Raw genomic sequence first — 14,366 nt, forward strand, 5'->3', positions numbered from 1 at the left:
GCACTTTGCGCGGCCTTTGCGCAATCAAATTGGAAATTAAGTGTACTAGTTACTTCTGCTAAAATATTCTCGTCTTGTTGTTTCCGTTTTCATTGTCTTGTTCGCGTTTAATCTGACGCTGACTGTACATACTTTGTTAATAGCCAGTGGGTTTTATTCTAGATCATGCTGTGCAACCTCTCGGAAGCCAGAGGAGCTTCGTTCTAACCACTCCGAAACTAAGAGTTCGATGGATGCTGCAAAGAGCCCTACTATACTGCTTAGAAGCGATTCCTTTCGGCCCTAAACTTATCACTACTGTTGCACTTGGCAGCAAACGCCTTCCTTCCCCAATCATCATAGTGCTGCTTTCTTCAGTGCACCTCCTTTTTCTCGTCCCATACATCGCAGCTCGGCGTCTACACGCTGTTCCACGTCAGGTTCATCCACGAAGCCGGTCGACCCATGCTGTTCATGCACGAAGGCTACACGCTGGAGGGGAAGCTTGGCCAATCCTTCGACAGCGAAGACGCCCGCCGTAACTTCGAGAACGTCCTGAAGGTATGCCCTGCTTCAAGGCGATGGTCAAGCAGAACATCTTATCGGCCCAATACTGGAAATGTATTGGCAAAGCTTGGCCATATAGAGGACCCGAGTAGAACCACCCATTTTCAATGTTGGACCCATTACCTCGACTGCTTGGGATGCATGGGTGCGGACGCCGATGCATAGCTCGTACGAGCTATGCCGTATACTGGCGCTGTCAATTTGACGTCAGCAGCCGTGATATAGAGACGGTGGCATGGTTTGCGCCGTTCATGTCATATCCGCTGGAAAATGGGTCTGGACGTGGGCTGGAGAGTATGCACGCTCACTCATGTGCACTTTGGCTCCCGCGGTGGCTTAGTAGTTATGGCACTCGGCTGCTGATACGAAAGACGCGGGTTCGACCCCGGTCGCGGTGGTCGAATTTCGATGGAGACGAAATTCTAGAAGCCCGTGTACTGTGCGATGTCAGTGCACGTTAAAGAACCTCAGGTGGTCGAAATTTCCGGAGCCCTTGCCTGAGTCGCTTTGGGATGTTAAACCCCCATAAACCATAAACCATATACCAAGTGCCCTTTGGGCGATCTTAAGAAGTTAGCCGCTTTTAATTTGCTGCCTTGTCGGAGAAAGGATTGTACAAAATTCACTGGCGATCAGTGCGACTAATGCGTAGGCAATGCGTTATCACGTGAGGTCAGATTTCATGAGTAGTTTGGGTTGAAGAACTGAATTCGCTCACACCAATAAGATTTCATGTTCCTTGTTCCCGGCTGCGGTGGTTCAAATCTCGCGCCGTTTCGCGTGACTGCCACCATGCTTGTCATATGGGAATGGTGGTTCAGATCTCCCGCTATGCCGTGTGACTTGATGTATGCTGCGTTTGGGAGCGGATTAATGTTGATCAGGACTACGATACCTAAAGCACAGAGCGATAGACTATGCTAATTGATCTGGTTCCTCGGAGGTTAGTCACATACAGATTGCCACCGCCGGCTTTTCGTTAGTATTAGCGTTATATTGCTAACGTGTTAATAGGAGGCTACCTACTCCTTAACATCGACCCAAGCGCGGCCATACGCACACAGAAGAAAACTATACAGCTTTCACAGAAACTTCGTAGTTAAAAGAAATTCTTCCTCGTTGGGGGTTCGAAACCGGGACCAACGCCTGTCCGGGGAAGTCGCCGTGCCAAAAGAGCTAACCAGGACCTCTAGCAGGTGGTAGGGGGAGAGCTAATTAATAATAAGGATTGGGGGCGGACTTTGTCGTATGTTTTAGGGCAATCCCCCGAACGTGGGGTAGATTTCAAATAAGTAATTGCTGATTACTCTTATTAGTATTATTATTTATTTAGTTATTTATTTACTGTTATAAGAAGTCTACTGCACCTTCGGAGACTTCCTTAAACACAGAAAGCATAGTCTTACAAATGGTAGCACATCCAAAGCTGACGGAAAATGCACGTCCAGGCATGGCGATAGCGTACCGAAATCAATATGTTCTTGCTGCTGTGCTGAAGCACAAAGCGCAAAAAAGACCCTAAACTAACTCCGAGCGCTGTGGCTGCAATCCGCTGCTGCTTAGCGGCAAAGGCTTTCGGCTGCTCAGCCCAAGGACGCGGTTAAGAGTCAGCGCAAGTTTAAGAACCCCAGGTTGTTGTAATTAATCCGAAGTCCAGCGTCCACGGTGGCTCTCATAGTAACTGTGCAGCTTTGGGATCTTAATACCATACCATACCATACCATACCATACCATACCATACCATACCATACCATACCATACCATACCATACCATACCATACCATACCATACCATACCATACCATACCATACCATACCATACCATACCATACCATAGTTTGAGGGACGGATGGTTCCAGCAACGCGCACCCTTGTAGCACTTTCAGTCCTCTCTGGGTAGATTAATGGTATACCGGCTTCGAAATTTGGTGTTTGAAGTTGACGATCGTCGCACACACCCGCGGAAAGGTGACGATGAATCCTGAGTGTCGTGTTGTTTTTTTTTTTTGTTTCATTTTTCGCCGCACAGCTTTGGTTGGAGCGGGACAACGTGTCAGAAGCCCTGCAACTGCTTGTGGACATGGACGCCGCCGTTAAGAAGTTCTTCAATGGAAAGGAACCGGTTGAAAAACAGCAAAGTTTGAAGGCAACGGTGCACGACATGGTGGTGAACGTCACGGCCAACGACTGGGTGGCCGCCGTGAGCGACTCGCACCGCCAGACGCTCACTCTTGCGCCCGCCGACGAGATCTTAGTCAAGGGTGACAACATCTTCAAGCCGGCATTGAAGGTGACTTATCCGATATAGGGGATCATCAGGCCTGCAATGTCGGGGACTTAGTTCAGCTGGGCGAAAATTGCTCACACTGTTTTAAAACTGTCATCAAAAATCATGGAGGGCACTGAAGACTATACTTAAGTCCTTTAAATGCGAAAGCATTGTTTTTTATTTTACATCCTTTGATTAATTTATTTTGTCTTCTCTTTCTAACGACACAATTACCAACTAGCTTAAAGTCGTAAGGCCCGTCGCGGTGGCTCAGTGGTTACGGCGCTCGGCTGCTGACCCGAAAGACGCGGGCTCGATCCCGGCCGCGGCAGCCGAATTTCGATGGAAGCGAAATTCTAGAGGCCCGTGTGCTGTGTAATTTCAGCACACGTTAAAGAACCCCAGGTGGTCGAAATTTCCGGAGACCTTCACTACGGCGTCTCTCATAGCCTAAGTTGCTTTGGGACGTTAAACCCCAATAAAGCCAAACCAATAGTTATACAGGACAAATCGTAACTACAAGACATACATCGCCACGAGCAACAAAAAAAGTAAAAAAGTAGCAAGGATGCATCGCATGTGCCCAATACACATCTAAAGAAAAAGCAATAGCCATAATAGAAGTGCGGATTGTTGAAACTGCACAAGAAACCAAAACGTAATACATTAGCAATGAGGAGAAAAAACCTATCTGATAGAACAACCTATAATAAGACACAATGTCATTAAAGAAAATATTTGTGCAGCTGGTCTTGGAATGATTGGTAGTTGCAGATCGATGCGATACTGTCGGGAAGATCATTGCAAACAATGGCACGTGGAAGTGCAGATGAATTGAAGGCTTGGATTCTTCCGTATATGCGTTTAATGCTATACTCATGATCATGATATGATCTCATGATACTCATGATATGATCATGTAGGCGGCGTGAAATGCGCGAAGGCTCTTCGAGGGGCAAGGGAGATGGCCTGGTGCTGGGACGATATTTATGAAATAAGCATAAAAGAGCGGTGGAGCAACGAATATCTAATGGTTTGAGGGAGATATGAAGTTTGATTTCAGTGATGCTGAAATGCTGAAAGTTTGATCAGTGTGCTTAAAATTCCGGAACCCCCCTTTCAAGGGTTAGAATCACAGGAGCGATGGGAGGCTGCTCCGCGCAGCTCACAGGCGGAGCCACAGCTTCGCATCATTGGCTGGCCCTTGAAGGTCGCCGTGGGCCGACAGAGCCCGCTCATCTTGAGCGGCCAGAGGACCCTTCGCTGTCCTCCCCCCCCCCCCCCCCCCCCCTTTCCTCACCTTCAACTGCTCCGCTGAAGTGGCTGAGATAAAGTTGTTACCAACTAACCAACCGTTTGACGCTATTGTGCAGGACGCATGCATACCCAACAACCCTACGCCAGTGTAGCTGCTCCCCACCTCCACATTCACATCCCATGACACCTCTACCCAGACCTGCTAAACACTCCTACTGGCACTTCGCCGTGCCACAGCCGCGCTTTCACGCCGTGCCTTCTTACATGCCCACAGCTTGTGATGAAGCGTGGCCTGCGGGTCGCTACCTTCTACCTGGCCACCCTGTTCGAGGCGGACGTGGTGTACATACTGTCCAGCCGCGAGAGGATCACTCAGAGCGAGGTCCACAAGGGGATGTACTGCCTCAGCTTTGTCCACAAGTCTCTGGCTCTCACCTGGGCTTACCTGGCAGCGAGACACCTCTCCCCGGCCGGCAGCACGGGCGTCATCTACAACATGCTCTCGTTCATGAAGGACGTGGCTGCGGAGGAAGGGAGCGAGGTCCTCGGCTGGATGATGGTACGGCCAGGTGGCGCAAAGTGGGAACGCTGGATTTCAGGCGCATCCATTTGCACACGCCACAGTAGCTCAGTAGTTACAGCGTTACAGTAATTAGCAATGGCTCAGTAGGTAGCAATGGCTTAGTAGTTACAGGACACGGGATCGAATCATGACCGCGGCGTCCGCGTTTGAATTAAGGCAAAGTGCAGGAGGCCTTCGTGTGCTGTGCGATATCAGTGCACGCTGAAAAAAAATGGTTTTGAGGTGGTGGACACCTCAACTACACCATACGGAAAAGCAGATAGAGGAGGGAGTAAAAAAAAAAAAGAGATGCCGTAGTGGAGGGCTCCAGAATAATTTTGACCATCCGGGTTTCTTTAACGTGCACTGTGCGACGTCAGTGCACGTTGAGATTCCCAGGTGATCGGAATTATCCAAGAACACTGCTTTACGCCACCTATTTCTGTCTTCTTTCGTTATCTCCCTCCGTAGTCGGCTTCCTCGCGCATTTTCAGTGCATGTCAGTGATCTCCAGGTGGTTGAAATTTTTACAGAGCCATCAACAATTGCATATTTTTCTCCCTTTCTTCTGTCAATCACACCTTCGTTCCTTGGTGTCCGCCGAAAAGTGAGACAGTTCCTCTGCCCCTCTTTTTCTCCGAACCCACTTTCATTTCACTGGTTTGTGATGAAGCGAGCAGGCTGCAGCGCGAGGACCAACGTATCCTATGCAACAGCGGCAGTTGTAGCGTAGAGGTCTTCTGAGGTCTACGGTACCGTAGTACAATACTGGGCTACAGCTTTCAGTGGCTATGCAGTAGAAGCTACCAGCGCACGCCGCCAGCTTAAACGCCTCTCTTTCTCCATCGTGAGCGCGTGATAAGAGGAGCGTGCTTCTGAAGGCCTTGCGCATCGCCCTCGTAGCTTTCACTGCATAGCCACAGAACGCTGTCCTCGCGTATAGTAGGGGTTTTATATGAATAAAATATGAAACAAAAATAGAAGGAAAAGGTGAATGCCAGGGTCCGAAACAACTATCGTCTTCAGCTCCAGATCTGGAACCGATGGAAAAAATGGCGGATGAATAGCGCGGTTAGGCCAGATGCGAATTAGGTGCTTCGGTTTTCACTTCGGTTTCATTTCGTGGGTTTGTTTTCAATGTCAAGTAAGCTTCAGACAATGATTGGTGGATTCGAACTTAATTTGCGCCTTAAGGGCATGGCGCAAAGCAGTTAATAGGTGGTTAATGCAGTGTGGTTGATGTCTATATTTGCGGAATTGGTCACTGGTGCTTCCCGTAGCGATGGCAGATGCCGGGGCTAGCAAAAATCTTTTCCTTCCTTTTATTATTATTTTTAAATAAAACCACCACTACTACTACTAGATGAAACGAAGTTTGTCTATGTCCACGTCCGCTCGCTTCATGCTTTCTCGTATGAGGTGAAGGAGACTGATCAACTTTTTGCGTTATGCGAAATTTCTCTTGAAAGATGATGTGGTCGCCTGTTTCGGCTCGTATAGGATACCACGCGGTCGTCCGCGACCGAAACGATCTCCAAGACGTCACTGGACGTAATAGCGGGCGAGGGTTTCAACGTGTCCCGGGTCGACTACACGGGTCCGGAACCACCGCTGGACGAGTCGGCCTCCTTCCTGAATGTGCTTGCCACGGCGCTGCGACACCACCACAACGTTATGGCCGCGAACCCGCCCACTCGCATGGAGCTGCAAATCTCGGATCTCGAGTTCGGAAACACCTTTTCTTATATCCCCGCCAGGCAGAGCATACTTGTGCCCACAGTATATCAGGTTTGTATGTCGGCGTCTGTGTGTCCTCCCCTTGAGAGTGAAGCGATTGTAATATCTGCGAAAGCCGGGTTATCCTCTATTTAGCCCGAAAGACCCCTATGAAATGAGGAGTCTGTAGTCCTTCAAAGCAAACAGTGCAAGTGGTACAGTATTTACCAAAAATAGCCAGGCTGCTGCGACCGCGGTGTGAGAGGGCTGGAGAGGATGCGGTGGGGCTGCGGTCGCCAACCGCAGCGCCACCGCATCCTCTTCATGTTACAAGAATAGCCTCTTGTAACGTGAACCTGTGCCTTAGCTGTCGTCCTCTGAATGATAACGAGTCTGTGGATAGCATACAGGCGTTACTGACAGCCTGGGTACTTAGAAATTGACAGTAGCGAAGGTAAAAAAAGAAGCTTTCCCAATATCACTGAAATTCTGATTGGTCATGGACTGCAAAACGCCGTCGTCGAACGGCCCGTGCTATGAGCGAACCAAAGATAGTGTTGCCTTGGTGTCTTACTTACTTCCGTCATTGATACCGGCGTGGCCCCGCGCTAGCAAACTTTGCGAACTATCAGTTTTGCTTCGCTGGACGCCTTATCTCCTCTAATGGCAGTGCATGTTCCGAGCTTGCCCATGAATGTGCAATATCCTCACGAGAAGACTAAATAGATACTGCGTGAAAAATTTATAGGTTTTAATGCTTTCGGAATGCGTAGAGTATCTTCTCGTGTTGCGTTCCCCGTTGCATTAGAGCAAACGTTCGTAGTTCCCTCGCACAAACTCTTGTCCACTATCGCAGGTGGTTGGAGTGACCGCGTTTCTTCCACGGAGTGTGATAATTTTTGTTTGGTGGTGAGCTCGTCGCGTGCGTAAAATGTTTATAAACATGGTTTTTCCCACGCTAGCGTCCTAATTCCTCGCATCCGGCAGACCGAGTTCACCTAGAACGCGTGATCCTTTGGAAATAAATGAAATAAAAAATAAATTCTTGCGCCGAGATGCCGATAACAGGCGATGACTTGAGCATACATGCCTTACACATTATGTCATCACTGAATGATTACAAGTGACGTAAGGAAACAAGTTTATAAAGCTTTCTTCAGCGACAGCCTTCCTTTTGGTTCTCCTTGTAACCGCGTGAAATGAACACATTGCAGAGCATGGATGCCTTTCTGTAGCTGGGGTAATCTATGCGTAGCACGGATTAGAGCGGTATTTTTTGACGCAGGAATACATTTACCAGCTGTATTGCCATTTCACTTTTAACTCTTTATTTTGTTTTGTTTTTTCGTGTATACTTTTTCCTCATCCTCGATCAAATGAAGAGTGCCTTTGCAATGCTGCATCTCGCTTTCGTCCGCTTCAAACATAGTCCACCACTGGGCGGTGCGGGAGTAGGGCGGGGAGTGCCAGCTGAAGGCAACAGGGCATGTATATATAAATATTATGAATAAGTATGTATGTATGTATAGTATGTATAAATAAATAAACTCCTGTGCACCAGGTTGCGGAAAGTGAATACCGCTTATTGCCCAAAGTGGGGTTGAGGCTATGCTATCGTATTCTCATATTGCTAGCATGTGCACTCGATCAAAAAAGAGAAACCGTAACTAAAGATTTACCCCAAGAAGCGTGAATAAACGAATTGCGGCTGTTTTCCAACCATAAAAGATTCCAATTAGAAATTATCTGGCTGCACTTAGTTCTCTTCCAAAGCTTTGCGTGTTCACCCACGTCATGTTCTGTAACACGACGTTGGCTAACAAGCGTATACGTTAGCGAACATTGCATTGTGGGCGGTTCAAACGTACACTATGCAATTCGTGTGCTCGAAGCAAGAACCAACTACCTGAATCCAGGCTGCGTGGCAAAACAAAGATGGCGCGCTAAGGTGGAGATGAATCAATAATTACCGTTTGTATTCTGCTCTAAGCTTCTGGCCGCCGGTATGCAATCAAAGTTAAACGAAACGCGAACATAAAATCACCAGAGTTTCAGATGCTAGAGAGGTCGTGCAGGAGAGGTCAATTAACATTTGGAAGAGCGATCCTCATGCCTTCGAAGTGAACTTCAAGTGCGCTCGTACTGTCTCGCTCAGCTAAGATCTTTTTTTGCTGTTCAGGCTTCATTTGAGCGTGATTGTGCATAAACAAACTGTGCAGAACGAGCCGTACCTGTACCCTTTCCGGGTGCCGGATTACTTCAACTACGGCACCCTGGGAGCACTAGTCGCGGTCAAGCTGGCCGAGATCGTGGGAGTCGGTGTGAAGAACCCGAGTCAGTCCAGCTGGGACAAAGACACGCTGGCCAACCACGCCAAGCTGCTTAGTTGTCTCGCAGAGCGACGCACGAGCATGGGCTTCGGGGACTTGGACCCCGCCACGGCTGGCGCGCAGCAGACCCTTGTGGTGACCCTCTCGCTGGGCGTCCGCCTGGCCTACCTTGCCTTCACAGATTCCTTCCGAAAGAAGGTGCGTCTCAGGCCTCGCAGGGCGCTTTGCAGGCTGCAAAGCCGTGGCATCTGGCTGCACGAGTTTTTGGCGCCTCTAGTAGTCTACGCCGCAGTTCTCCCAGGAAGAGGAATGCTTTTAGCAGTGAACTGCAGCCGTCAAGACGCGATAACCACAGACGACGGTTGGTCGGAGGTACAGGGATGGAAACAGTGAGAGGGTAAGATTCGTCCGCGGTCCGCCTTTCGGGCATAAACATGCGGAAAGCATGCAATCAGGGTTGAAACAGTATGGCATGATGATGCAGGGTAAAATAGAGCAAGACCACTCAAAACAATTTAGAGCAGTCATGAGCTTAAAAGAGTTGGCCGAGGCATAACAAGGCAAGCAGGCCTGGATTTGACGAATGATCGATAAATCACGGTTCTGGTTAATAAGGAAAATTAAAGGCCTTGACGGCGAATAACAAACCATGTGGTAGATCGAACAGTGCACCAGAAGTTTATTTATTTAATGTAATTCCAGGTACATCTCCAATACACAAAGCTGAGCGGATCCGTAACCAGAGGCTAGTAACGGATCCATACGCATAGTATGTAGAAGTGAGGCGGAAGAGTGCACGTACGAACACAAGACCATACACTAAACATAAAAAATGAATGATTACACGTCTCATCCAACTATATCATAAAAGTAAACCAACCACTTGTTCGCAGCAACATTGCATAATTAACAGTGTTATGCAGGCAAACAGATGCAAGATTATAAGGTAAATAAATATGCACTTCACACACCACAAAATGCACTGTATAATCCACATTGCACGCATGTTAACCATTATGGTTAAAACACATAACCTATGAATAAATGCCCTTTACTTGTTGTTTGCAGATAATGACATGACTAAAAATCCACCTCCAAAAAACGCTGTTTCACTGTTATTGTGTTAGAACTACAGAAAGCAGGAAGAATGCCTAGGGGAAGATCATTGCAAGCTTTCACGCCTGTGTACCTCAGGCAGACAGTTCTTCGGCCACCGTGATGTTTAAGTATACAGTCTAGCCCGGTTATAACGAAGTCGGCGGGAATCGGAAATCAGTTCGCTATATCCGCTATTTCGTTATATGTGGACTACGAAAAAAAAAATGAAAACATCGGCATAACGATTTATTGCCGCTGAAAGAAGTCGTCCAGCGTCCCCTGAACACGTTTCGCGAGTGCGGACTTCAGGATTGCTGCTTCCATACCATCCAACTGCGAACCAAAGATCTGGTCGAACTCCGCGATAACGATAAAAATGAGCCACGCTTCCAACATGAACAATGCTGCCGCGCTTTCTCCCTGCCTTGCGCACCGCGGCACCGACATAAAACAAAGCGCGCGCTGCCACACCTCCTGCAGACCGCAGTCCAGCCGTGGCGCCGACTGCCTGGAAGAAATAGAGAACCGAGATTGGCCAAGACGGCCGCTCTCTGCGACGACATCGAAAAAAAAAATCGTCTCTGTTCTCTTTTGCATTTTTCCCCTGCGGTGCGTGCTCTACCGCTCTACGCCGTGACGCCGTTCAAGGACGGCGCAACACGAGACCGGCGTACCAGCGATGCAGTGAAGCAACCTTTCGCTCCGCAGGAGAGCAGACGACGCCACGAAAGGACGCCGTCAGCCGAATTTTGCTCTTATTTTCGCGGTAAAAATCGCCTCAAGGACGCAAAAATGTGTTGATTGGCAGATTATTTTTCGGTTGGTATTAAATCTCTTCGTTATATCCGCTGACGCGCTCTTATTTACTTCGTTAAAACCGGACCCAAAATGTATTGAAAATGCAAAAATGGGAATGGGAAATTGAAATCCCTTCGTTATAACCGCTATTTCGCTATAAGTGGCTTCGCTATAAACGGGCTAGACTGTATTCGTATAAAATATGACTGACGAAAAGGCTGTTTCTAATATTTATTGCTCCGTTGCCTGTTTTGGTCAATAAGGTTCGTGCGCTTGTGTGCAGGCTGGCACGAGCAAGGTTTTGAACGACTACCTGCCCGAGGCGCAGCGTGTGTTCTTCTCGCGTTTCTGCCTGCTCTGGTGCAACGCCGCTGAAACCGCCGGCACCCTCACTGCGCGCGAAAAGTGCATGCTGCCACTGTACAACATGGGGGAGTTTGCCGAGCGCTACAGCTGCAAAGGCCACGCCAACTTTACCACCGCGGCGGTCTGCCAGGCTTGACCTTCCGGACAGCCTGATCACTGCGAGCACAAGGCGCCGCGCGATGATATGTTAACTACGCGATACTGTTCATCTACCGGACTACCCTAGACGCCACTAACTGACTATTGCAATTCAGCATTATAGCCACTGCATATTAGTAGCAATATTCACTACGTGCTAGGCTTAACTGTAGTATGTAGTGTGTATTGTTGTCCACACTGCACTTGACACTTTGACTACATTAAGCTGCACTGGAAAACAGCACTCTATAATACTTGATTTCTACACTGAACTTTGCCCTTGCACAACGCTAGGCTACTTCATATTGTTTAGATCTACATGGCACTAAACTGTGCGCTATTAACTGCCTACATATGATGATAAGCGATATCAAGTTAAACCTTGCGACATCTTTCTGCACCAGAGTACAATAGACTTCGCTCCTTTAGAACTTGTAGTCACTAGTGGTTTTAGTCATGAGTAACAACTAACAAGGACCAGTAGACGCCAAAATGTTGCGCAATAGAGCATAGTATCTATATCACGTGATGTCTACGCAGCACATGACACCGACACGAGATGATGAGAGACGATATTGCTGGTGTTTGTATTGCTCTCAACTAAGCATGATGTAAAAAATAGCGCACAGGGAACATAAGGGACGGAAAGTAAACGAAGCAGACAAGCGCTTGTCTGCGTCGTTTACTTTCCGTCCCTTGTGTTCCCTGTGCGCTATTTTTTACATCATGAACGTTATCCAACTTGCCCAACTTTCCGCTTTGCTCAACTAAGCCCAATGTATCTCACTGTAGTTTTAGGCGGTTCGAAACAATTTCGAACCTGTATTTAGATTTTTATTGTTTACAGTATAAGCATGACGCCTTATAGCTAATCTTTTGAAGTGTGGTGTACCGTGTCCGTTACGGCTTATTCCGATTCTCATGCAAAACATTTATGTGTTGCCGTCACAGTTCATGTAATTGGTTGCTATCAGTGTTGTGTTTCGGATGAAAACGTGAACATATGCTAATGTTGAGTGTGACCCCATTTGTACTCGGTGAAGTTCATGCGATGACATTATATTCTTTCCATCCACCGGAGACATAAGAGGATGCCTTCAGTTTGATCCGTATTATTGTGATTCAAACCAGAACACAGCGGTTTGCCGTGCAAGATCTCATGAACACAATTTCTAATAACTTCAGCCAGGAGGGCAGCACAAGAGCCAGGTATAGATTTGAAGAGACACGAACGCGATATGGATCAACCAAGTTTGTGTGTCTTCATAATCTGAAAGGCGTCCTTGCTCTGCACGGCCAAAAATCAACAAGAAAAAAAACCAAATGGATGTGCTGCTGCGTGGTGTCAGGTATAGAACCTCCCTGTCAAGAAGGAATACAGACGGCTTGCTGAAACACAACCTTTTTTTTCTACATGTGAAATGGAGGTGGCAAGTCTTGACACGGGATTAAGGAACTTCCACTTTGGGATTTGTTATGGCTAGATAACAAAACATGTATTCGTCCATCAGTTGAGGTTGAGGGCGAATCTTATGACGAAAAAAGAAGGCATCGCTCTAAGTTTTTCTTTTTTTATAGTTAGCGTAACGCCTAGTTTTTGAGGGTTTTAGTGACAGAGCTAATACCTAACTTATCTCCATAGAATATTTTTGTGTTCTTATTATGAACGCTATCTTCGTGAATACTGCTTCCGTGCTGCGTATTCTTTTTGCTTGGGTCGTGTGTGAAGTGCACTGTGTGAACTGTGAGTTGCAGCACGCTTGAAATGCATTAGAGTTTGCATGAGCGTGTGCAGAGCATTTTTTTTGTCCCTTGGACTTTGCGTCGTTTGTACGTGAACGTTCTTTTGTTTTTAAATGCAGTTTTTGGAGCAAGGCTGGGTGCTTATAGGCACTTGTGAAATGGTCACAAATGCTGTCATGTTTGTGTCTTGCGGTTCCGCACTACGAAACACGTTTTTAGTATTTTGTGTCCTCAATTTGAGCTATCACAATAAACCAATCTCTTGCAGTGGTTTTCTTCGAGATTGTTATACAGGCGCCTCAGGTATTTTCTTGTGAAAGTGCTATGAAGTTCGTCGCCCTCCTTAGCAACCAAGTGAAAATACGTGATCGACAACTGTACTTTCACTGCAGCGGTTCTTAGGCGCAAAACCAAATGGCCGAATTGGTTTTAACATCTTTTTAAGGGCAAACAGTGCGAAAGACGTTGACGGAAGTAGAGGAAAAACAGGACAAGCGCTGCTTTTCCGCCTTTTCCTCTTTTCTCAGGTGCAGCTGGACGCAGAACTTCGGCCCCATCTTGTAGAAGGCGCTCGTGCCTTTTTAGGATTTTCATTTGGCCTAGGATGGTCGCTTTCCCTGGACGTGGCGATGTGCTCTTTCTTGATGGCAGTTATGGTCGCCCCTTAAGAACATGTACTCGGCAGTAGTTCTTGGAAAATCCGGAAGATGTGCGGATGCCGGGGGAGGTCCCCCCTGGGCTCGCAAGCAACCCGAAGGCGGTCTTTGAGAAATCGACTTTGGTGCCACCGTTCCGATGACAGCATTTTGCACATCCTGCGGGAGTGGTCCTTTGATACCTGCAGGAACCCACATATCTGAAGACCTGCAGGACGCAAGCGTCGCCTTGCATACCACTACAGCAGTCAGCGAAGACAGTGCGGCTGGGTCATCGAGATGCGGAAGAGCACAAGTAACAGAGCCCGGAGGAGTAGAAATGAAGTTCAACCCTACGGCCAAGCGAGAAACACGGGCAGCGCTAATCCTGTGTCTCCTCTGTTTCTGTCTACGTCTTTTGCGCTGTTTGCCCTTGAAAAAAGTATTTATAGCCTTCTTCCTATCTGTCCTGTAGGGGCACCTTGCTCCTTTATTTGTAGTTCCCTTTTCCGCAAGCAGATAAATATTCATAAGCTCTTTCAGCCTTGCCAGTGTCAACGGACACAAATGAAAATTCACACTAGAACTCGTAAAATGAGGAAAAGTTCTTTTCCGTTAGTGATTCAGTTCCGCATGGTCGCCTTCATCTTTTTAGCATTGTCTCTAAACTGTACGCCACAAAGATAAACATGGTAACAGCATGGCTAGCTTCATGTTCAATAAGACCTCACTTCTGACAATTTGCATCACTGAGCAGATTATTCGCCACGGTGGCTCCGAATAATTTCGACCACCTGGGGTTCAAGTTTCCCAGCATTGTATTTCCGTCACAGACATAAAATAGGCGTGCACCCTGTCGGAGAATATATTAAATGAGTTAATTGGAGTGAATTGTTGGCACTTGTAAGA

The 14,366-nt window shown here is 47.5% G+C and overlaps 1 protein-coding gene across 2 annotated transcripts in view; it reads left to right on the top strand.

Annotated features, from left to right (window-relative positions):
• Window positions 1–11,681, top strand: part of LOC149331244 (uncharacterized) — a 44,449-nt gene extending 32,768 nt beyond the window's left edge. For both annotated transcript variants that reach the window (XM_089556417.1, XM_089556418.1), the window contains exons 8-13: window positions 391–540; window positions 2,575–2,835; window positions 4,346–4,630; window positions 6,134–6,421; window positions 8,569–8,877; window positions 10,859–11,681. In XM_089556417.1, the coding sequence (XP_089412543.1) occupies window positions 391–540; window positions 2,575–2,835; window positions 4,346–4,630; window positions 6,134–6,421; window positions 8,569–8,877; window positions 10,859–11,077 (1,512 nt within the window). In that variant the 3' untranslated portion in view covers window positions 11,078–11,681. The remainder of the gene's footprint in view (window positions 1–390; window positions 541–2,574; window positions 2,836–4,345; window positions 4,631–6,133; window positions 6,422–8,568; window positions 8,878–10,858) is intronic.
• Window positions 11,682–14,366: the final 2,685 nt, after the last annotated feature.

The sequence above is a fragment of the Amblyomma mixtum genome, chromosome 8, assembly GCF_055824585.1.
Source record: "Amblyomma mixtum isolate Tamu chromosome 8, ASM5582458v1, whole genome shotgun sequence".
Lineage (NCBI taxonomy): Eukaryota > Metazoa > Arthropoda > Arachnida > Ixodida > Ixodidae > Amblyomma > Amblyomma mixtum.